The following is a 25,174-nucleotide window of genomic DNA, read 5'->3' as shown; positions in this document are numbered from 1 at the left end:
ATTCAAAATAAAATCAGTAACATCCGACAACTCTGTAAGAGATGTGTAACATATTTTTAGCCATGCAAATGCTATGTCTCCACCACTTTGGTTCTGACCAAGATATTTTAACAGCTATAGGATGGATGGCTATAAAACTTTGTAGGGACATTCGTGGTCCCTAGAGGATAAATCTGTCTGACTTTTGGTGACTCCCTGACTTTTCCTCTGGTGCCACCATGAAGTTGTCCTTTGTGTTTCAGTGAGAAATATCTTGACAACTACTAGATGCAATGCTGTAACATTTGCTCAAGATATTCAAGGTCCCTAGAGGATTAATTAAAAAATAAACTCCAGTGATCCATTCACTTGTTCTTCAGTGCCACCAGCAGGTCAAAATACCATTTTGTCCAGTGCGTTGGTTTATGAAAAATGACTGCAAGACTGATGACATTTTCATCACCCTGAGCTTACTTTGCTAATCAGCAACAGTTAGCATGCTGATGTTAGCATCTTGCTGTACCTAAGTAGAAATGTCACTGGGTCCCTAGCGTGGCTGTAGACTCCCCAGTCTTTAATACAGGCTTGTTAAATGATGACATAGTAATGACATACTAATATTACTAGGATATTATTTAAAAACCTGTTGGAAAACCAAAAAAATGCAACTATTTAAGAGTATAATTGACAGTCAGATGTAAATTGTTTGGAAATGTTTAATATTAACAGGTTTGATTTCATTTTAGACCCGTTTTTAGTGACGACATTTCATATTCTGACATGTTCTTACACCATTCGGCTGTTTGCTTGTCAGTGGCAAACCTTTAAGCTTTGGTTTTTGGGGCTGCTGCAGCAGTCGAGGTCCATGTGGAATAAGTGCCCTGTTTTAATGTGGCCCTGGTGGCTTCCAGCTCTGCTCAGGAGCCAACCAGCCACCGTGGTACAGTAGATGAGGCATTACTACTGCAGTGAAGGAAGGTCCACTATGTGTGCTACACTGTTTGATGGTCTCTAGAGCTGGAATTGCAGGAACATCATATGATTAATATTTTGTGAGGAATTTTCATGCATGGAGAGAGAGCAAACTGAATTCTCACTCTGTGGGAATTTTACAACCGGGCCACTTACGAGTATATACCACGGTTGTATTTTACAACGTGTTTCGCATATTCATTACATAAAATTTTGGTTTTCTGTTGTTGCTCCATGGTAAGCCCAGAAACCAGACTGTTTACTCCTTCTCTGACAAACAACAATAACAAACCAAGATTGATTTTATGTCTTAGTTTATATGTAAGTTTGATTCCTGCTTGTGTGGTTGTTATACTGTAGCAATACTGCCCTGTGCGGCTCTGGTTCACTTTTCATCGGTCTGTCCGTCACATTTATTAAGAAAAACTCAGTGTGTTCGTTTTCCTGACTATTTTGTTGGATATTTTCAAGACCATTAAAACCAGTCAATAAACCAAAACAATACATTATACACTGAAAATCCATTTGAACTAAAACACTTCTGCACTATATGGTTGAGTATTCATCTCACACAGACAGTAGCTACTGTACAAACTGGTGCACTGTCCCTAAGGCACTGAGAAGTGTTATACTCCAACCTGGAGCTCTGCCCGGGACTTTAATAACTCTGATTCTTATCAGATCAAACCATATAATAATGTCTAACTATTTATTACAATAGACAGTCCAGCAGGTCAGAGCCTGTCCTTCCAGCACTCAGAGAGCCTAGAAGCCTAAAACACATGGATGACTTGTGATTGTGTACATTTTGCTGGAAGGAAAAAAAATCATTATGTTGAAAGTCTACCATTTTTAGAAATAGGTGTTTGCATATTTTCCATCTAAATGAAATATTCAAATTCATTCATCATTTAAACAAGTGACACATTTGTGTGCTTTTTGTGCACAGTGATTGATATGTACTTGGTTGGACAAAATTACAGCCCTTATATACACAGCATACAAAAGTACAAGAATTAGTGACGGTGCCTCTGTTTTCTGTTTTATAGATTCATAGGAAGTGAGCCACTAGCACTGTGTTTTGTTTGAACTGAGAAGCTCTGAGTGTGTGTGAATGTGTGTCTGTAGGGAGACGTATAGTGTGAAAATGTAAGCTGTGTTTTACGTCACCATCGTTTATTTTTATGGTGTAACTTCTGTATTTTGAACTAAAAGTGGGAAAGATGAAGGGACAAGAGTTTGAACTGACATTACTCACATTATATAGCAGCTGACAACTCTTCTATCTGTGTGAGTTATCGTACTTTACAGCGCTGTCTGGAGGTAATTTTAGTTTTGGCTTTCATATTGGTCCCATTGCAGTTCTGTACTGCAGGTTGCAGCAGTGAACAGTTTTTTTGATACTTAATCATGATACATGATGAAAAATGAATTCAAAACATTTGGACTGGACTTCTGTTATTTTAACTTTCCATACAAACCAAACCGTAAAGGTCATGTGCTTGGTGTGGGGATGCATTACTGCTGATGACAGAGGAAACAATGTCTCCTACCACACAGCCCACAGTTTGTGTGGTCCCTGATACCTCTCCCTGGCACCTTTTATATAGCATGAATAACAACCTAGCCCTGTCCATTTGACCTTTGCCCCTTGGTGCCTCTGCAGGCCTCCATCTCATATTTCTGAATCTGACGCTGTGACACCTTCAGATTGACCTGTTAGAGAGACTCTTGTCTATCAAGTTTTACAACCAAAACTAATGAGGCAAATAATGGTCATTTAAGTTTCATCGCCTGTCATTTGCAGTGCTTCCGCTTTTGTCTGACGGGACACACTTGTGTGGTCTCAGCTTTATATATTCCATCTCAGTGCATGGATTGTCGGCTGCCATATTTTGTCTGCTATAGTGACACCTTAGTGCCTGTCTTGAACACTTTGAGGAGGGATGCAGTGGTTGGTGATGTGGTTGTCAGCAGTTCAAACCGAGCATAACAGGTGTAGCGGTCTGTGGCTTAGACACATGTACATCAAAACATCTGATGTGTAATGTGCCACAAACAATTGAATAGTACAGTAAAGCACATGGCAGATTTCAAGGCTACTCTGCTGTTTTTTTCCCTGTTCGGCATGCCCACACACATTTCAATGGCCTGCCAATGTTTTGTCATTCCATTTTAGTGCTGGTGCTTACTCACAGACAGCCTACATCCTGAATGTGAGAGTGTGTTGGCAAGCCAAGCAGTTGCTCACTGTTAAGGACACTCCTCTCTCTTTGTGTGTGCTGCCGGGGCTTTGCTTTCCATCATGATTCGTCCTGTGTCAGATGGCTCCAAAGAGATGCTTCAAAACTGCTGAGTAGCTCTGCACTCTTTATTGGGTGGCTCAGCAGACAACTGATGAAATAAATGGGTTTGGAGTGCACATACAAAAACATTTTTTTTTTTATTTCAGTGGTCTGCAAGAATGATTTCAGTGTTGGACTGAACGATTGCAGTATCTTCATGTTAGTTTCTTGCTCTCTGTCTCTGTACATTAGTATAATGTTCAGTTGCTAAAAGCTTAAATGGAGTCTCAAACACTCTCCCTTCATTACCAATAGATCTTTGCACTAATCATTTTTGGCTGCATAAACATATCGTATAAAATAGCTAATGTTCCTCGGAAATAGATTGAAATGCTACAAAAATACTATTTGATTCCAATGTGGTTCAAACAACTGCAGTGCCAGTGCCTTACTATGACATGACATAGGCTTTTTCCCTGAACTGTAAATCCTATATATAATGTGATTTGCAGTTATTTCTTTAGTTATGTTTTATTGCATCAAGTAATATGTTGCATATGAACTAGGAAGGAAAGCACTACGTCAGTTTAGTAAAATTATAGGACTATGTTGAATACATTTGGTATCCTTTGATGAGTTTTTTTAGGTGAACTTTTTTTTTAAAGTAGAAACACTGAACATTTCTTATGATTCACATGTGTGTAGAGCACATTGAAAACGCCAGCTCTGAGGCGCTGAAACTCCCCTTGAATGTGGTTACTCATTTCAGATGAACAGTGAAAGAAAGATCCCTTTATGGTGGGAATTCCATTCAGCTGCGACTTCTCTCCCTTTATACCAAGGAAGTGCATTTGAGAAGGGTGTGTGTATTTTTAAAGGGCGATCACTGACCACACACTTCTCTGCTGCCGGTGGTGGGCCCAGCTGAGGGTAAAAATCTATCTTGCCTGGACTATTATAGACCCAGTACTTGGTTTGCACTACTTCCTTCTGCACAGCACAGTTAGGTTGGAGATGATGATGAAATAACAGGAAATCTGAGTCAGTGAATCAGTTACGGAAGCTGAAGTTTAAATCTTGTTGACTTATGTGGATGAGAAATGTGCCAAATATTCTCACGAGCCTGTAAAATGTTTTAATTCCGGTTATATCAGCATTAATTCAACAACAGACTACAGCATGGGTTTTGACGACGTATAGTTGTCTCTTAATAAAGATGACAGATAGAACGAGGCTGTGTCTGACCCAGTGTAATGTCAAGGTCCCAGCCACAGCCTTCCTCCCTGACTGGCATGTTTCCCAGCACCCTGAGCGCAGGGCTCAGGCCCAAACTCATCATACAACAGCCTGGGCCGCTCCTCACTTCTCTCCTCTGACAGCTGCATCTGTTTAATGCATTCCCCGCTGAGGTGGACAGGCAGACTTGTTAAAAGGGGGATGAGTGCTCTGATATACAGCCTGCCTGGCACAGACTGGTGGAGATACCTCAGTCTCATCTCTGTCACGACAAGCCCCAGCTGCAAACTCACAGGGTGTTCCCCATCATTACCCACTGCAGATGGTTATGGATTCATGTCAGAAGAGCCTGTCTTCAGTTATTGGACTCACAGTACCAGATATGATGTGTATTCACTGAAGAAAAATGCTGTCTTTACAATTAGTCCTTGTAATATCAGTCTAGGGATTTAGACAGATCTTTAGCTCTTCTGAATGTATGATTTCTTCAGACATTTTTAGAAGACACTTGAGGGACCTGCAATGTAAGGGTCATGTGACTGAAGGAAATAGCTGAAGGCATCAGTAGCCTAGGTTTTTGGTAGCCTTGCTGGCTTGTGGAACATAACACAGCAGTCCTAATTAGTAAAACACCAAACATCAAGGAGAAAACACTGTAAAGACTGTAAAGCTCATCAGTCTGCCACATTTCTTTATTCCTTCACTTTTATTTAATTTTGACAAATTGCAATCTGAACAATGAAACTGAAAAACTTACTATGGTTCTGATTCATTTAAATACTATGATTAAGAGAAACAAACAAAAAGACTGGTAGCAAGCGAATGTCCCCCCAAAACATGACATTTTATCCAATATTAATAATCATACAGACATAACCGATAGTTTTGCAGATTTTGAAAACCACATTTGCATGTTCTCCTTGTGCCTGCGGAGGTTTCCTTTGGGTACTCTGGCTTCCTCCCACAATCCAAAGACAAACAGGTTAATTGGCGACTCTAGATTGCCTGTAGGTGTGAATGTGAGCGTGAATGATTGTTTGTCTCTATATGACGGCCCTGTGATAGACTGGCGACCTGTCGAGTCTGTACCCTGCCCACACTGGGCAAGAGCAGGGTAATGGGGTTAGCGGTATAGCTAACGAATTAACGAACATGTGAGTTACTTTTTGATTTCTATTTTACAGTTCTCTTACTGTAGTACTATTACAGAGTTTTCCCTGATATTCTTTAATGTATGGGTCTGTCGCCCAGTGAAAGTACTCCACCACCTCTGTTCACAGTGTTTAGTGAAATACCAGATGAGCTCAGCTCACTGCTACTATCATTTTTTTTTTTTTACCTAAAACCTCACAGAACAACATTGTCATACAGACAGTGTGGTCTATCAGATACCATTGTAATAACAGCTCACACAGCCAATTGTACTCCTGCATCTTATAGGACATTCCTTTATGCAGCTACTTTTCCTTATTCAGTTCTAGTCCTGAAAAGAAGGATCTCCAGGCATCTTTCAGTTGCTCAGAACGATTTTTCATCCAATCATAACAGCTGTCTAATATTTCGGTGATTGTAGAAAAGCAGATAACACTGTATAGTCTCCTTATATATAAAGCTTTGGACAGAATACAGACTACATTTTTATGACATTAGTAATGTAACAGCGAATCTTCATCCAGAGTTGATGGATTTTGGGGCATGTGCGTAGCCTGAGGTCAGTTTTTGAAACACTTTAGTGCCAGGAATTCGTCTTCGTGCAAGTATGGCTTCGCCTGTAATGTAAAGAAAACAAAACATGAATGAACTTAAGTATAGACTTTTAAGTAATGCTCAATTTATCCTCTGGAATAGAGCTACTGCTTTTTCTAACTTCCCTCCACAGGGAGTCAAAGGTCAGGTTCAGCTATAGAGCAGCAGCCCTGGAGCTTTAGCGAAACAGTATCCTTAATCACACTTGTTAGGGCATTTGTTGCTGTCAAGAAGGCTTGAATATGAGAATTCCAGTTGGAGGTTAGTTAAGACAAGTGGCAGCTGAGAAGTTAAGATGTGAAGGAGATGACAGATTGATGTCTAAGTTTGGCCTAAACCTCCTGGATCTTGATAGGGGGCCTGCTGTCCCCCCTACTGGCTCTCACTGGCCCTTGCTGGCTCTGTGTGGCCTGTGTTACTCTGGTAGGCTTGAGTGCTCAGGGTTTGGGGGTTAGACACTTGTTCTGCACTGTCACACTTCTGCTGGGCTCTGCTACAGCTCATAAAGTCTCTCTTTGGGAGACAGGGGAGTCTTTAACCTTGTAAGTGTGGCCTCCTCCAAGCTGTGAGAATAGTATAAGCATAGTGTCCCATTTGTTCCATTTGATATGTTTTCAACACACTGGTGGTTTCTCTGTTCATTTCCTGCATTTTACATTTGGTCTGCTAATTTTCGTAAAGTAATGGCTTTATTTGTTACTCAGTTCTGCTTTTTTTCTCTCTTAAAATTCCTTACTCACAAATAAAAAAACATAAAAGGAGTATAAATAAATGTTTGTATGAAGGCAACTTTCATACATTGTCTGGAGTATGGTGGTATGGTACCACACAGGAATATGGGACCACAGGAAAAGCAAAAGTCAAGCCAGCTTTGTGTTGAACTTCCATTTCCTGATCATATTCTGCCAGCTCAGCATAACAACAACTCTCAAATATTTATGTCAGCCGAAATAAAGAAAGTATTTGCACAATCAGAATCATGCACTCTTTCTCTTGGTCTTGATTCAAATGAACAAGAGTAGATGAAGGAGGTTAGACCAAAGTATAAGGGAGCAAAAAATGGGAAATTGAAAAGTTGACTGCAATATGGAAGATGTTTTATATATTATCATCATTATTGGCATTTTGATATTCTATGATGTATTTACCATTGTCAGAGTGTTCCACTCTTTAGTCCTGTCTTGCTATGACCATGATTTCATTAACTGACCCGTGGTCATTCATTCAGTTATGTTCTGTATGTGTGTTTCTGTGTGGAGACAAGCAGATGGACAGATGATAGATAGATAGATAGATAGATAGATAGATAGATAGATAGATAGATAGATAGATAGATAGATAGATAGATAGATAGATAGATAGATAGATAGATAGATAGATACATGGCTGATAAGATGGATTGATGATAGTGATTGGGGGACAGCTGATGTATATTGTGCTTGGTGGCTGACGCACAGCAGGTCCCAGTGTCCGGTCTCTGAGACAGATTTATGAGGGTATACTATACAGATACAAGTATTTTTAGCGCTCGGCAGCCACACAGGTCTTCCTCAGACAGACGGCTGTTGACAGTGATTGGCTGCAATCTGGGTGGCTGTCAATTGAAGAGACAGTTGAGCACATTTTATGCCTCATCGGTTTGTTTGGAATGTCAGAGATCTGGATCTCTCAATGTGTGGTCAGCGCTCGCTGGGCGCCAGGAATTTAAGGTAATTTGAGAATAAGATAAGAAATGAAGGTGTCAGTGTGGGTGTGTGACTGAATGTTGCATTTATATGTGTATGTCATTATATGTCATTGGGAGTATGTGTGTGAGAACACATCTTAATTATAAATCTCTATTGATGAATGTGCGTTGCCATATCAGGAAGTGTTAGTGGCTGTGCAATCTGTCACTTAGAGAGTGTTTCTGTTCTTTAGGTTTTTTGCTGCTCAGGGTCAAACACCATTGTAAATGACTCTTATCTGATGCCGTCTAACAGCTTTATTAACAAAAGGCGTCCAGCAGGTCTATAAAGACATAAAACAGAGATGAATGCGTTAACAGAACTTATCTTGTCCATTAATTCCTTGTCTTGTCATTCAGTCACAGTTTTGTGCTTCACAAAAGCCTCTTGTTGAGGTCAAGTCTGTTGCGTAATTAAAGAGGCTTGGAGCTTTTACAGGCCACAGTCTGTGTCTGCTATCAACTCTCACTAACTGAAAACAAGACTAGGTCAAAATATAGTATATGGCTGGACTGCGTCATAGGCTGTTTGCATTCAGCCTAGTGTCAGCTGGTTTCAGCCTATTATCTGTTTGTTTCTCTCCTACTGTCTGTGTTCACATAAACAGTATTTTAATACAGCCAAATTCTTAATAAAGCTGTTGTAATTTACATGTTTCTGTTTCAGACAATGGAACAAATATGAAGTAGTGACTGAAGCACGGCCCTCTGAGACTACATGTTAACTTCCAAACCAAGTCGAAACTGCTGCTCTGCACTAAAATCCATGCAACCATGACGTCTGGCAAAATCACCAAACACATAAGTTAAAGACAACGGCTGTGCTGTGATTTTGGCCATATTTAATTGTAAAATGAAGACTCAGAGAGAAAATTAGAAGCAACAGAATATTAGGGCGTTTACACATATAGTCCTTTTTAAATAATTGCATTGTGAGTTAATTTAAAGAGAACCCAGTTCTCTTTACGGTCCACTTCAGCTCTGGTGGAGCCTCAGGCCTCTTCCTGTTCACACAATAGTTCCTCTGATGCTCTCAGACCTTTACTGCTTTGGATTCAGTGTTGGGGAAGCTAAAGCATAGTTTTGCAAAATACCAATTACTTACACTGGAAGAAGTTGAACTGCAGCAAGGCTACACTTGGGAGAAATCTAGTTTAGTTAACTAAAGCTACTTAGAAAAAGTAGTTCAAACTACTTTGTAAAAAACATGATGAAATTGACAATGTCTATGTGATACAAAATTATTTTCGTAATTATTTGTTTAATATTTTGAAGTTACCAGTTTACTTTCCTCTTTTGCCACTGATATGACTTTGTTCTGCGAGCCATAATACTGAATGACAAGTGCAAAATTTAACGGACACTAATTAATGCATGAAAATCAGTTTACTCATCATGGTGCTTGTCAAGCAGTGAAAACAATTATATATGAATTATAAATATATAAATGTCTTATGTGGCTCTGGATGGAGTCTTTACAGAACAGAAAGCCTTCAGACATTTACTGGGCCGACAGGCTCTAATAAAAGACTCATAGGCTGTTTCAATTTTTATAATTTCTTTCTTAATCTGTTTCTGACAAGTGGTAGAAATACAATACTAACACGAATAACAAGTGAATAACAGATGTCCCAAGGAAAGTACTGTAGAGACGTCTCTAAAATGATACTTGGGGAACAGTTGCACCCATTATTGTGGCTAAAGTAGTTCAAGTAATTTCATTTATTGTATTCTTTTTTGTTTTGACTTTTTTGTTTTGTAATTGATCAGTCACTGACATGAGCTGCTGTGGTGTTTGGTTGAAGTGAAACCCTGCTTGCAGTACAGTTGTTTCAGGATAGCACCTGGTAGGAGAACCTCTGGTGCACAGTAACTATATTATATCCTTCTCTGCAGACTCTGTCAGCTGTTTTTTTTTATTGAATGAATGAATGAAGCAAATAGAAACAGCAGTCTCCCACAGCCACACCTTGCCTTGCCCCAAATCCCTTCTCGACCTGCTTTATTCATCAGCTCTCCTCCCTTCATTCCACTCCTGCCTTCTTCAGTCAAATACATTGCTTGAAGGGAGCAATCAGGGGACCTACATGCCTGGCCTTGCTGACTAATACATATCCCAGATGCACAAAAATCATGTGTTTTCTCTTCCTACTTTTTGCCTTTTCTCAACTTTTACTGATCAAGTGAACAGATTAGACTGTGTGGAGGAGGGGGACGATAAATAATTGGAGATGTTGACTTTGAGATTTGTTTGATTTGATTTCCTACCTCCTCTTTTCTCATCCATCAGTGTGAGCATGTATGGAGCATGATGTAAGGCAGATTATTGACAGAGGTGTTACAGCTGCCAGGTAGAGGGTTTCCCACTGAGGCCACACCTGCTAAAATGTTTTCAGTCATGTCTCTGCTAATGAGCGTTGGACTTAAACGTCCACCAAATGCCAAGAAGGGCTGGAAATGTGACAGAGTAAAAGAAAAGGAGCTGAATACAGCTATTGTATGAGCGTGTGTCTGCTGGACCCTCACAGTGTACAGTAATGTTGAGCCCACCTGCTGTAGAGCATGACTCTGACGTGTGTGAGTTGCAGACTGGAGGAAACAAGCGCCTGGAGCCAAGGTTGCTTCAGGGCTGACCCACTTGTTGAAGGAAACAAAGACCCCGGGGCGTACTGGAGAGTCAGTCTGGCCCCGCCCGACCTCTGGGTGCTATGCCTCCATAATGAGATCTGTCCAGATCAGAGGCAGAAAAGGGGAGCAGGAGACCATGTCTGTAGGTTCATCGCGACGGATATGCTGCTGAAAAAGACCAATCCCCGCCTACACGTCTGCAGCTGTGCTGTGTTTTACTGCAGAGATTGTTGTTACTGTGAATACTGTATGTTATGCTTCCTGGTGTGTGTGTGTGTGTGTGTGTGTGTGTGTGTGTGTGTGTGTGTGTGTGTGTATATGTGTGTGTCTCAGCTGACACTGTTCCAGCAAAAGCCAAGGCAGTTGCAGGTGTGGAGATATTTGTTTCCTTGCACTCAGTGTCTCTGCTTGCTGTTGCAGAATATTGGAAAAAGTGGCAGGTTGTGACTTGAGTTTAGTGCCAACATGAATATCATTACCAAGCAAATATTTGAGTCTGTTTAGCTGACATGCTATACAAATGAGTGCACACATAAATCTGAAGTGCCAAGCTGTTGATGTTACTGTGAGCTGGTGTTTAAAACATTGCAAATTAGCAGTTGGTAGTGTCAAGGCAAAGGGAATCCTGTAGTCCCTTAATTGAATGAACAGAAGGCTCCATACTTTATATGTATCTGTTTATTTGCTCATCTGCCGCTCCTCTCCGCATCCGTGCATCTTCCCAAAGGACTGAACTGATGCATGTTTGTATGTATACTGGATTCTCCGAAACTGAATCTGTTTTTGAACTTGTTTTTTTTTTAATTTCCCATGTCCACAACTCACTTGTAGCTAATAGCGAATTAATGCAGATTTTGTGATATGGCCAATCTAATCAAAACTGATGTAGTTGTATTAGTACTGTTACGAATAATGTCAAGTATACTCCTAATGTAGGATATAATAAATGTGAGCCAAATTTGTTGATTTTTCTATTTTAGAAAATAGGTCATTTACTTTACTTACTCGAAATAAACCTTGTAGTACTTTGGTTAAAAAGCAGCTGTATTATTTTAAGTGATAGCTTTCATTTCCACACCTGAAGAAATCTGATGCAGTGAGTGCATTTGAATGTGAGTAAAACAGCAATTTAAAGAGGAAAGTAAATATCCATATAATATTCACAACAGTGCATGATCTACTACAAATCTCACAGTATTTTATGGCATAAATAACAGCAAATGTATTTAGTGAGTTAAGCAGATATCTCCTGCACAGTAAACTTACACTAGCTTGTAAAAGTCAAGGGAAGATCTCCATTAGTTGCAAAAAGTCAAAATCCCACCATAAAGATTGGCAGTAGTTTTATTTCCTCTTTCTGTTTCTGTGTCGTATCATCCTGTCTGTTCATTCGTTGCTCTCCCTCCCTCTCCCTTCCTTTGCACTCCCACCATGTGTGCCGTGGTGCTCGGCCCAATCTGACACACAGCTTTTTCGGTGCATATGGTAGACCGTGCAGCAGCCTGTTGTGGTCTCCGTGTGCCACTTCAAAACAGAAAAGTTTTCAATTATCTCATGCGTCCCTGGCCCATGCTTGCAGAGGTCTCTTTGTGCAGGAACAGGTCCAGCCACAACATCCCCGATGTGCTCGGTCTGTCTATATCATTTTATGAGAAAACCAACTGTTAGATAGGAGGATGAAGAGTGTACTCCTTCAGTATGTCTTGGTGAATTAGGGTTTAATGTCGTGGAAACAATGGTGGGGCAATAGGAAAACCATATGATGAGTTGAGTCTCAAAGAGGGCAAAGGGGTTTTTTATTGTTTTTGAGTTGTTGTTGCTGTATCTTGAGAGAGTGAGCAGAAAAAAACAAAAATGTGTTTTTCATATGGGACTATTTCCACTTCAGGATGTCCATGAGATCTTGGAACCTTATTATTTGCCCTTACTTCTGGTTTGTGTGGTTGTAGTATCAGGAACAAGCATGAAGGTGATCGCATGCTTTACTGTGTAATTCTGTAATTCCTCTTTGTTGGCATCCCGTGAAGATGGCATGCCCACCTGCCAATTATTTGCACACAGTTTTCGTAGTGGTTTTGCTTACACATTCATTTCAGCCCCGCAAGAATTTCCTTCCTCTCTTACTTTTTCTGTCACATTGAAAATATTCCCCAAAACTTCCTCCCTGGCTTCCAATTTGCTGTCAGCAGTAGCTGCCACACACTCTTCTCTCTGCCTTCCCTCCCTCCCGTCTCTTTCTCCCCCCCTATTCATTTTCTACCTCTTACTCTCCCTCCTCTAAAAAAGCTCCAGTCCCCCCCTACCTCCCCCAGCTGCACCTCCCCCAGCTCAGTTTACAAGGGGAGCTCGTAGAGATCAGCTCTGTAGTGAGAGGGGTTTTTTGGCATTCTCAGAGCTGCAGTGGCGAGGAAGAGGCTGACGGTAGCAGCCACTGGACTTGTGTGGAAGCCTGAGTGACTGGTTGAACATTTCTGTGGCCACATGAGAGAATGCTGTCAGGACTGGCTCTTCTGCTGCTCGTCTGCCTCCACATGCGTGTGCAGGGGAAGCCGCGGTCACAGGTAAGACCAGATTCACCTCCGTTGGCTCCTGGAGGAACCTGGGAGAGAGTGGGGATTCCCATGGATGCAAAAACTCTGGCTGTAACGGTTGCGTTGCACGTTGCATTGCCCGGTGTAAATTTGTTTTGGACTCTCTCTCTCTCTCTCTGCTGTAAGGTTTGGGACATGGTTGTCATGCCGCTGCATGCTTGTCACCAAGAGCAATCCTGTGTTTTACTGGACATGGGGATTAAGCTCTAATTCAGACATCTAAATTCACGGATGTAGATGGAAGTGAGCCTGGTACTCATTTCCAGCCAGTTTCCAGTGCTTGTAAGCAGCACTGGACAGTGTCACTCCGTAACTGTCAGCGCAGCCCCATGATCTGAGGTCCATCTACTGAGTGGAAGTATTTACAGTATGGCTGTTTTCACTGTGGCTCTGCTTGCTCTTGGAGCTGTTTATTTTTCCTCAGCACATTCACGGGCTGCCTGTGGGATTAGATTTCCCTCCTAGTGGAAGACTTGGTGAGTCAGGCCTGTCCTGGGACTATAAAGATGTACTTGGAACTCTATTAGGGATAGACTGCAAGCCTGAATTAGCCTGTCGCTGCCTGTGGCTCAGCTCAGTTAGTTTTAGCTCACCTGTTTGCTGATGATTAATGAGGCTGCTGTGAGGTGCCTGAGGTTGTTAATGCAAACGCGTGCGAGGCCAAGGTCTTGATGAGGATGTCTGTGCCTCTTTTATATGGCTTTAAACTACATGGTTATCAGTTTTATATAAATGTTGGAATCTGTCAATGCACAAAATGTGGGTTGAGTTACTCATGTGATATTTTGGATGTAGACTAAATAAGAGTGGTTCCATCTTTGGGGAAATCAAGTTGACAGAAGTCATCGTGAGTGTTTGATAGAATTAGATCCAAGGCTACAGTAGACATTCATCCCACACTTAGAACTGCATAGTAATATAGTGTCCTACATCATACAGTGTAAGATCCAAACCACCACCAGTCTAAACAAGAACAGAGTAAAGACAACTCACATCACCTTCTATAAGAATGCAGAGGTATTCTCTGTCTGGTACTGCTGTTTTGACAAAAGCTTTACTGCTAATATTTGTAAAATCAACCATGTCCTTCCTTAAATATATTTATTTTTATCTTCTGATCCACTCACCTTATTAAAACCCAGCATGTAGAGAGGCAAGAAGTGGAAATCTTTCCCTTTGCCTCAGCGAGGGTGCATATTTAAGTTTTTATGCCGACTAAGAAAAATAGTTTCATGTTTTATATGTTATATGGGCCATGCATGAAGAAATGGTATGTTCATTCTGTTTGCCAAAAGGTCATTCATGATGTTTTCCTACAGAATGACATACTATGTTTGGCGTCAGTTAGACCCCAGAGAGGTCGAACTGTTCGACCTCTTTTGAACAAACTTGAACAAAACTCCAATAGTAGAAATTCAAATTTGGGATTTGGGAGGGAGGGGCAGTGCTGCTCATCCTCGCAGATACAGAGGATATAAAAATCCATAGTATTTAGTCATGTTTCACAGCTGGGGACTCCAAACAGAAGTAATCATTGGCTGTATTCTTATAAAAATTAGGAGCATTCATGAAGCATCAAGCTGATAAAACAGTCAGGACAGAGGGCCTGTGGTCCCCCAGGACCCAAAACAGAACACCGGCATCAAAGCAACAACCCAGTTTTATAAATGTGTATCACTGAGTATTTTTTGTCAGAACCACAGTTTGTGCGGCTCCTGTCAATACAACAGTGGCAGTGTAACTGTTAGTTTGATAATCTGTTGCTTACGTTAACGACATAAAATGTTGAAAGTCCTCCTTTTATCATGTCACGAGTCCATTGTCTCTTAGCGTTAATCCCCAGCGGAGACTATTCTGTCATTCTGTTCCCAGAACAGCCCATCCAAGTCAGAGCAGTGATGTCAGGTGAAACCCAATGCGTTTTAATAGGTGTAGATTCACCATGCTCAGCGCTATTTCTGAGTGTTTTACAAGCATGGGAGCCTTTAACGAAGACGCTGTGCCCTTCGCCCCGGGCCGTGAGGGCAGTTTGTGGTATGGATGAGGCCTCTTTTTACTGTTGGGATCAAAGGTCTTGCCACTCATGCCTACATCTGTCTTCATCACTTGGCTACAAATGCTCATGCTTGTGTCTTACAGGATGTCTTGTCGATATGATAACCTGATTTGATTGTCCGAACAATACTAAAATAAACTAGAGGATGTAAAAAGGTACAAACAGCAATATAACACGATTTGTAAATTTATTGAAACCACAACTGCCACTTTTGTCCTCAGATCATCTCTAGTTACAGTTTGTCTGTGTTCCCATTTTGGTTTGACACATGTTGCTATTGATTTTGAGAAATGATATGTTGTGGAGAGCAGAAAGCTGAGTGATTACTATCCAAAACACCAGAATTTGTGTGTCTATTTGCGGTTACAAGCCACAGTTAGTCGTCCAGTTAGTGCTCCCATTACCCCAGAGCAAGAACTGAAATCTGAGAGAAAGGAACTAATTAAATAAATCTGAAACTTCTGAGCTATTGATGAAGTCACATCTTCCATGTAGTAAATATACAAGTTTAATTTCTCCTGGAGCCACCTGCATGAAAAAAAACTGTAGTTTCATCTTTCTTTGATAAAATGTCCACTGAACACTGCGTCACGTTAGATGTGCGATGGTAAACTTGATATCATAGACTCTAAATAGCCTGATATAAGTTTTTTCTTTTAACCAAAATGCTTAATCAAGTTTGTGATGTAGTGACATATTTATTTATAGTTTTTGATGAAAGCATTACAGACGTTATTGAAAAAGTTATTGATGATCATATTTCATTGGTGTAGTGATATATAAATGTAATGTAACCAGTGACCACTGGTTTTCCCATCTGAAAAGACAACAATGAGTTGGTAGAAAATGCTGTGGGGGTTTTAAATATGCACTTGGTGGAGATGTACACATTGTGGTAAAAGACCAGAAGCTGCATGGCAAAATGTTGGCATCCTCACCAATTGATGATCCATGAAGAAGATATGGAAATAAATAAACCAACAGCACTGCTCTTGCATTGCAGTGTATTATGTGTAAAAATGCAACACCAGGCTGTTATTTTGTTTAAACTCTGTTTGGTATTACCATTCTTTTCGGGTAACGCTGGCCAGGATTGAAACCCACTAAAGAGCTGCCAACATTACCCCCCAAATCTGATAGCATCCAGAACCACTTTCCACACAGAGGAGAAATACTAAACAGGGTATATGGTATTCATGAGTGGGCCTTTTTTAACGAAACCCTATGGCTCTATGGATGAATGTAATTAATGGCATGCTCCTTGGCCTTGGAAGTATCGCTCTGTTACTACTTTAGGTAGTAAGCTAACAATTACAGTTTACGGTAGAGCAATAAACTCCCTATAGTTACAGTTGCTAGGCTGTGATTGGACAGCCACTGTTTAAGGGAGGAGTTTAGTGAATGATATATTCCTTTCCCATATCCCAAATCTCATTGCATTAAAGTTAAGAAAACAATATGTTTTAGGTCATGCGATACATTTATTCTGTTGGCATAGTCTTCGGAATATCAGTGCAAATAACAGATGTGCCCTGAATCATGTCCAGTGTAATATTTTGTACTTACTGTACATACTTCGCACAGTACAGACAGTAAATCAGGGGTAGTCGGTGGTTCAGTTAGTTTATTAGTGAGAATGTCAGATGTGAACTCGCTGGCAGTTGCTTCCATACATGCAGATGCGTTTGAAGTGCTGACTGAAGTAAAAACAGTGTCGCCTGCCCCTGCTCATTAAAACCAGTTAAAGACCCGCAGCATCCCAGCATGTGGGAGGCAGATGCTGGTAGCAATGGCAGCCACATTGTGCATGTCATAAGAAAGAGAGGGGGGGTCTATTATTTGCCATATTTTATCCTAATCTAAACCTAATTTTAAAACCTCAGTTAATTTATTTTTTTTATTTTGTGTCCATGAGATCTTTCTAAGATCTAAGTAATGTCATCTCCAGACACAGCATCGTGTCTAGAGGTCACTTCTACTATAAATTCTTTGTCTTTGGGACGATGTTGCCTCTGTATTCTCAACATGGAAGCCAAGTTAAGGCTATATTACTTTTCCAGATGAGATGGTGTGTCACAGCTGACCACGTCATGATAACTTCATTGGCCGTTTGCCTCAGAACATTAAAAACTTTCGATGTGTGAAGAGCTGTAGAAACTCCCAAAGTGTTCAGCAAACAACCCCTTTTAACTCAGTGCTCACTGATATGGGTTAAAATGCAGCATAACATCCAATTCTGGGATACATTTTTATAGTATAGAGTACAGATCATAGCGTTTTACTGTGAGGAGCAGTGCTAATGTCCCACCAGCTTTGCCTGGTAGGAACTGCTCTGTTTGCTGACATGAATGAGATAAAACCCTTCAGCATTGTAATGGAACTTTTGTTCATTTTGTTTACAGTACTGTAATTGGTATGGTACATTTGAAGTTAGTGGAAACATGTTTTGAAGGAGACACAGTCCATGTCTCACATTATTGTTTTTTGTTTTGCTTTTTGCGGTCAGTAGAAAAAGCTGAATAAAGCTGAAACTGCCAAGACCCAGGTTAGAAGGTTCTGGTGGGATCTGAGCCTCAGCCAGTGTGGATTCATGTGGATTCAGACTTGAGGACGTTTAACCACTGCACCATCTCCAGGCTAAGAAAACATCCTTTTATTCATAACCTCCTCGTTTCATTGTTCTTTTTCAGCATTTGGACCAGCAGCATGTAACAGTGAGAGTAATTCTGGGTAAGACTGTCAGTTTTTACTGCAATCCAAAGCTGCTCTGACACTGGCTGCACAGGGGCAATACCCATGATGCTTCAGTGCATCACGGTGATATATTACATTTTGTTTAAGTTCATATTCTTTAATGTCTAGTGTGGCCGTGGTACCGACAGTAGTTCCCTGACCTATAGCATTGTGGGAACGGACAAGACCAAGTCTGGACATGAGAAAGAGGTAGCAGTCACATAAATGTAAAACTTGCATTGAGCTCTGTCTGTCAAAGCCCCAATAAACAAGATAGGATGTATAATGACATACTGTCTCACTGCTGATGATTTACAATGTTGTTTGGATATTAATGTTTGGGACTGTTTATTTAACCACCTGAAGTGTGTGTTTTACACCTTTTCTGTATGACCAGACCAATTTGAGTTGTGATGACACTAATAATTAATAACTTGGATACATTTCAGAGATAGAAGAAAAAGGTGACGGGGAGATATATTTTGCAGCTTGTGAAGCTTTTAGTGAATATACAGTGGTTTGTGTGTATGTAAAGCAGCTGCCCACATTTGGATGCTGCTGATGCAGTGTAGCTCGTAGCTTTAGCCGTAAGCATCTGCTGGTGTTAGTCAAGCTGTTAGCCTTGAGCTTGACGCCTCTGTCAGTTGTAGATTATCGTTTCTCAGCACCCCAAAGCCTGGCTGACAATGTGTACATGCTAAACACAGAAACTGGTGCCTTCACTTTCCAAACCCTCTCACATCCTTTGTGTTTTTGAATACATGTAATAGCCATTGCTGAGGTCCGAGATACAGTTCATTCAGAAAGACACCAGACTGCTGCCAATTATGGGTCAAAAAAGATGTTAATAAGGCAGTGTAAATAACCTCTAAATAAAAGCAATATCTTGGTCACAGAGTAAACCGCTTCAAATATCTTGCCTGAGGCTCCAGGCCTGTGTGATGATATCCCACCGCACTCGGTAAAGACTTGTGGATTGAACCGCTGCAAAACTAACAGGGCCCATTTAAAGTACAGAAACATATTCAAACACTCTTCTTCTTTGCAAGGGTCCAGCGCCATGTAAGCCTGTAGTAAATTGAGTAAAGCCTTAAACTTAATTGACTACAGTGAAGAGGAGTTAAAAGCCTGCATGTTACATCTAGTGCTGTTCTTAATTTAAGCATGATATCATTCTGAGCATTAACTTTTTATTCATATTTGCATTCCTAGTGTGGAGCCACAAACCAGGCCTCCTACAAGGATAAAAGCTCTATTATTGCAAGGGAACTGTAACATTATGCCAGAGCTGTCGGGAAGAGATTTAGAGCCTGTGCAACTGTATATCCTGACATTGTGTATGTTTACTGCCGGGAGTATTACCAATGGCTGATATTTGCCACTTTCCCTCCCACACACTCTGATATTGGTTTAGAAAGTTATTCATCGCCTCTAAATCTTTATTTCAGAGAAGAGACGCCTCTGCACACATGTGTAGAGAAACACAAGTGAAACAGCAAACAGGGCCTGTGAAAATCATCACTTGTATCTGGGCTTCAGTGTGAAACTCAGTTTGAAGAATGTGGCCTTATAAGAACCTAGCTGCTGAAAGTTGTTTGAGGTGTAAGTTACAATGTGTATTCAGTGCAGTATGGGATTTTTTTCTAAGCACATTTAAGCTTTAATTGCATGTTACCCATAAATACCACCAACACATTTATTGTGCTTGTCTATTTACCCCCTTTAAGCTGCACTAACCAATATTTCTATTGTAACAATGAGTCTATGACTGTGTGTAATGTAAGAGGGGTTGTTTGTAGTGATGAACCCACTGTGAATCATCACCTGACTCTGCAGGCGATGATTGAGAGCAGTTGCTCTCAATAAAACAAGTCCAAATGACTTCTAATGCTTTACTAATATCTACTGGATGTGTTTGTGTAGTGGGCTTCTATTTGCTAAACTTCACCATATTAACTTAATGAAAAAAAAAGAAAATGTCAATTTTGTGTTAATAGCTTGTTTCCACCGCCGCCAAGTGGCCTGAAACCATTTAATACTGCTTTCACATCACTCACATGCCCAACTATGGCATTTCTGAGTAGCCTGAGGAGATGTAGTAGCTATGCCTTAAGACTTGAAGTAAAGGAAGTGAAAGACAGTCTTGGGTTTAAGAGGTTAAATGAAAGGCAGTTGTAAGTCCCTTCCTTCTATTTTTTTTTTTTTTTTAAAGTATATTTTTTGGGCTTTTTATGCCTTTATTTGATAGTATAGTGGAGAGAGACAGGAAACGGGGAGGCAGAGAGAGGGGGAATGACATGCAGCGAAAGGCCGTCCGATGCGGGATTCGAACCGGGGCCGACTGCAGCGAGGACTGTAGCCTCTACACATGGGGCGCCTGCTTAGACCACTACGCTACACGACGCCCCCCTTCCTTCTATTTTTAAGGTCCCCAAAATCACACGACCCCAGAAGTTCATTGCTATGTCTCCACGCCGGCAAAAGCCAGGGCCGGAGGCATCATGTTTTCAGGTTTAGTTTGGTCGTCAAAGGTCAAGGATCAAGGTCACCGTGACCTCACGAAACAATTTTTTGACCATAACTCATGAATTCATACACTAATTATGTCTAATAGGATAAAATGATGAAGTGATGATATTTAATATCCAAATGGTCTAAGGTCAACTTCACTGTGACATCATAATGTTCTTTAAAAACACTTCTCCATTATTCAACGCTGTAACATAGAAGGGCAGATTGTGGCCCTATTTCCTGAAACTGGGCTGCTTGGCAGAGGAATACAACCGCAAGGCATTAATTCAATTTTTTTGACTAAATTTAGGACCCAACACACTCGTGTTGTCTGTTACAATTAACATTAAGCCCCACGGTTTACAGTTCACAGTTCACTTGGTGGCTACTAACCATAAAGCTCAGCACAGCAAGTCAGCATTTGGCCCAGACCCCAATGTTTACATCTCTGCCTTAGTTTATTTTCTGTATTTAAACATTAAAGCTGCAAAGGGAAGAAAAGTGCTGCCATCATTGATCTATAGGTCGCTGGGGGTAAGCTTATACGTCAATAAGAAAGACACTAAATCTTACCTCTCAGTATGTCTGTGTCTAACTCTGAATGTCTTGTTGTGTTTCCTGGGAGTAGAAAAAATCTCTAGTGACAAGCGCCTTTGGCAAAACTGTGTGGGATCAGTTTGTTAGAAAAACTCTGCAGTATGATGAGTTTAACCCAGCTGCATCTTGTGGGAAAATACCATCAGGATTTACTTTAAGATGATGTTGTTTTCAGTGATTGCGAGTTGACTGGGAGTGGACTCCACTGTCCTGACACATATAACTATTTCCAGATGAAGGTGGGTTTTAGCGACATTTTAAAAATCCTGTTAAAGTTCCACTGAAAACAGGGCGATTTCCCTCAACAGATGCCACAAGCCACCCACAGAGTGAAGGTGAAAAAAGCATTGATTCGAAGAAACTAGACCAAGACTCCGACGCTGCATCCTCATTCATCAGCAACACTGAGATTTGTGTCTCTGCTCTCACCAAGCCGTGGTTTCACTCATGTGCCCTGACACCAGCGACACCTCATTTTGATGGGTTCATGGTTAAGGTCACATTTGTCAGAGACAGCCTGGAGGGCAGATGTGACAATCTGGGGGATTATTCAGGGGCAGATTAAGATGTTAGTGTTTTGTGCCGCATGCTACTGCAAGGCTGAAAAGTTTGTCCTGACAGTTTAGTGATTTTAATGGTGCAACTGTCCAAATCACTACATATCAAGTAGTCCCTTAACTCTCTAATGCGTTCTGCGCTGGAGCCATAAAACCTCTTGGTTCTTCCCAAATCAGAAGAAGGAAAACCCTGTGCGTTTTTAAATCCACAGTCATATGATATTAAATTGACAATTCAGATTTTGTGTCAGTAAATTACTCTGCTTATTCTACTCTCCTGGATGAATATGCTTTGATTCAGACATTTTCCCGTCCAAATGGCCACAGATAACCTCTCACCATGTCAGCGTCTGTTTTATGAGAGGAACATTTTTCCCTTTTTCAGGCAAATGCTGCCTAGCTGCTATGACTGTGTTGTTTTAGTTTGAAAGTATTTTATGGTGAAAATGGAGATATTCATTGGTAGTCATGTCACCAACAGCTCTCCTTGACTGCATTTTTATTTGTTTTCCATGGTGGACTTATTGTAGCTAGTTAAAATGTCCTCCAGTGGGTTTTTACCATGCATTATGTATCCCTTTATCACCGGACTCTTAGCATTTTGAGCTGTTTTATATTCACTGATCTGTAACGTGAGTCCATGAAATGCAGCAGTGCTTCCCTGAATGTTATTGTGTTGTGTTTGGTGATTTTTATCCTGGTTTTATTCAGCCCCATGCTGTCCTGCAGCATTAATTCCACGCTGACCACAGAAGCGTTGGGTACTTTTGTTTTATTTTTCTCAGTACTCTTAGTTTGCTGTTCTTTTCTCTCATCACTTATTTCCTGTGTGGAAGGAGGCACTTCATGTTTGTTTTGGCCCAGGTGGTGTTTTGTCCCAGAACGGAGTGAGCTGCTACGGGTGGGAGACAGCCAGACTCTCCTCCTGATTTCACCCCAACTGCCTCAGTCCACCCGGGGCCACCTCTTTTCATCTCTCCTTTCTCCCTCTTTTCCCTTTCCTTTACCTTTCTCTGCCTCCTTATCTTCTCCCTGCTGTCTGTCTGTCTGTCTGTCTGTCTTACAGCTTCACTTGTTTTTTATCGTTTATCAGACACTGTAAATTTTCCTTTTTCCACTTTCCTGTTCTAGTGAATAGGACAATGGTCTCTGACTTCTGGACTCACTGTCTCAACAGCCACACATTGGTTTGCGTTGCTGAGGTATTTGCCATATTTAACAAGCTTTTTATGGGTGTTAGGAACCAGTGTGTTCAATAGCTCTGAGGGAAATATGTTTTTGTCACAAGACAGAGCAAGAGAAATACGTCAACTGCAATCAGGGGATCAACATGGAAACCAAGTGAGAGCTGCAAACTGACTAGACACCCTGGAAATTGGCTGCTGTCCAATCACAGAAAGGCTTTGTGTTGTTATGTCTTTCCCCTCCACGATGCCCACTCTGCTGTTTCCTCAGTGGGGATTGTGGTTTGTTTGGGACTGACCGTGACCCTGCAATAGCAAAGGCCAGTGTGTTTGAGTGCATGGTAGCCTACTGGGACCAGTTTTGGCTGCTCCACCACCTGTTTGCACAGCGAGTTACTTTTACTGCTGGTTTGAGTGAATTTATGGACTACTGATGTTAACTGTTCTATTTTTACTGTGCCCAGGTTTCCTGTAATGTATTACCGCCAAAGTGACACAGAAAACTCGCGCTCCAGAGATTTAGGAAGGAAATTCAGACAGTCACACTAAAATGGTGCCTTCTGGAAAGTAACAGTGACCCTACTAATTAGTTATTCTATTGTAGTGAATAATGTGAGCTTATAGAGTTAATTTAACAGGTTCAACTTGGTTTTGTTATATAAATATAATCTTATATAACTCTTTTTATTTTTCTTGTATATGCGCACATCGAATAAACCTTAAACAACTATTTTACTGAACACTTGAAGTGCACATTTTGATACTTAATCTACTGCTGTTTCACTCTGTAATACTTGTCACTCCTCATCTAAACCCTTTTCTCCTCTGTGTCGCAGAGTCTAGGCTGCGATGAGTATCTCGGATCAGGAAAAGTGATGGACAAGTGCGGCGTGTGTGGAGGTGACAACACAACCTGCAGGCTGGTCTCTGGAGTCTTCAAACACAGTTTGACCAAGATTGGCTATCACAAGATAGTAGAGATCCCAGAGGGAGCCACCAAGATCAACATCACAGAGATGGTGAAGAGCCGCAACTACCTAGGTGGGGAAGAAAAAACGCTTGTCACATTGATTCTGCACACCAGTTTCACAACATAGAAACTTTGACGAAGTAGAACAGTGGTCTTCAGTCTCCTAGTTTTTATTCCAGCAACTTATATTGCATATTATTTGCATGACCTACAAGCTGTACTACAGGCTGTCAGCTCACGTCTGCTGCTACATTCGCACAGCAGACTCTTCTCACTGCAACATTAATATACTGCAACAATACACCTGTTTCACTATGTGGTTGTACTTAAGACGTCAGCGCTGTGCTCCCTTGCGCCTGCTGCCACATCACTCACCGGAAAGCTATGTTACTCCTTCTGCTGCTGCTGTACATATAGCATTTCAAAAGCTCCACCTTCAGCTCAGCATCCACCTGCAGACTCTGAGTCTAGCTTTTGTTTTCTTCGGGGGGGGGGGGCAGATTGTAGACGCCAAGTGTCAGTGCTTTACATATTCTGCATTCATGTAATAATCCATTGCATGTGAGTTGGCTGAGTGAACTACATGTGGGGAAAGAATCAAACAAAGATAGTTTCTTAGCAGCTTGTCAGAGTATTAAATCATGCTATAATAATAATAATAATGTTTTTGGCATCCACTATTTTGCATAAAACGGGCTTTTAGCTGTTAGTAATGGTTGAAGATGGAAGGAGGGGAAATTGCATGTTGTTGAGAGTTCAATAACAGGGTATAGTCCAGGAGGCTGAATGCCAGAAATGTGTGTATATGGAGAGGTTGTAATCAGGGAGGCACTGGTATTAACTGGTATCTGATTTCTGTTTTTCTGCTCAGACCTGATCAGTCTTGGCTAATTTTATATTTGAACATATTTCTGAAGATGAGGCCTCGCTGTGTTGGCTGTACTTGAGTGTTGTCACAGCCAGGTTTACAGTTTCATCAGTTGCAGTCTTGATTCCAGCTCAAAACACATGTAGAAGGAATGAAAATCATCCATCATCCATCATCCGTCTACTTCATGTCATATTGTATTACAGATTAAATGTATCACACCAATGGAAAAAAAGAGAATTATCAAATGACAAGTGTAAGAAATGTTTTTCATTTGATGTGCTGGCATTTGGCGGTTGTACTAGTTCCAGCTGTGCCTGCAGCAACAGGCAGCATCTGCTTGTAAAATTAATTGGATTTGTCTGATTAAAAGGGAAATTAACAAAGGGCGTCGTCATGTTTTTAGGATTTCTCCATGCAGCGTGTCGCCTTTATTACCACCCACCACTGTGGTGCTGCCTTTCAGTGGAGCCTCTGAGTGAAACGCACTACACAGATAATTGGTGTCTTTCTAGAGATGCAACAGTGGGACACA

At 41.0% G+C, this 25,174-nt stretch overlaps 1 protein-coding gene across 2 annotated transcripts in view; it reads left to right on the top strand.

Annotated features, from left to right (window-relative positions):
- Window positions 1-25,174, top strand: part of LOC130174648 (thrombospondin type-1 domain-containing protein 4-like) — a 45,776-nt gene that overhangs the window by 10,256 nt on the left and 10,346 nt on the right. The window contains exons 1-2 of one of the 2 annotated variants that reach the window (XM_056384711.1): window positions 12,914-13,133; window positions 23,638-23,842. In XM_056384711.1, the coding sequence (XP_056240686.1) occupies window positions 13,062-13,133; window positions 23,638-23,842 (277 nt within the window). In that variant the 5' untranslated portion in view covers window positions 12,914-13,061. Of the gene's footprint in view, window positions 1-12,913; window positions 13,134-23,637; window positions 23,843-25,174 lie in introns of those variants that run through there. The other variant, XM_056384702.1, reaches the window with a different exon arrangement.

Source organism: Seriola aureovittata, chromosome 1, assembly GCF_021018895.1.
Source record: "Seriola aureovittata isolate HTS-2021-v1 ecotype China chromosome 1, ASM2101889v1, whole genome shotgun sequence".
Classification (NCBI taxonomy): domain Eukaryota; kingdom Metazoa; phylum Chordata; class Actinopteri; order Carangiformes; family Carangidae; genus Seriola; species Seriola aureovittata.
The sequence above is the reverse complement of the archived record's forward strand: the minus strand, read 5'-3'. Positions and strand labels throughout refer to the sequence as shown.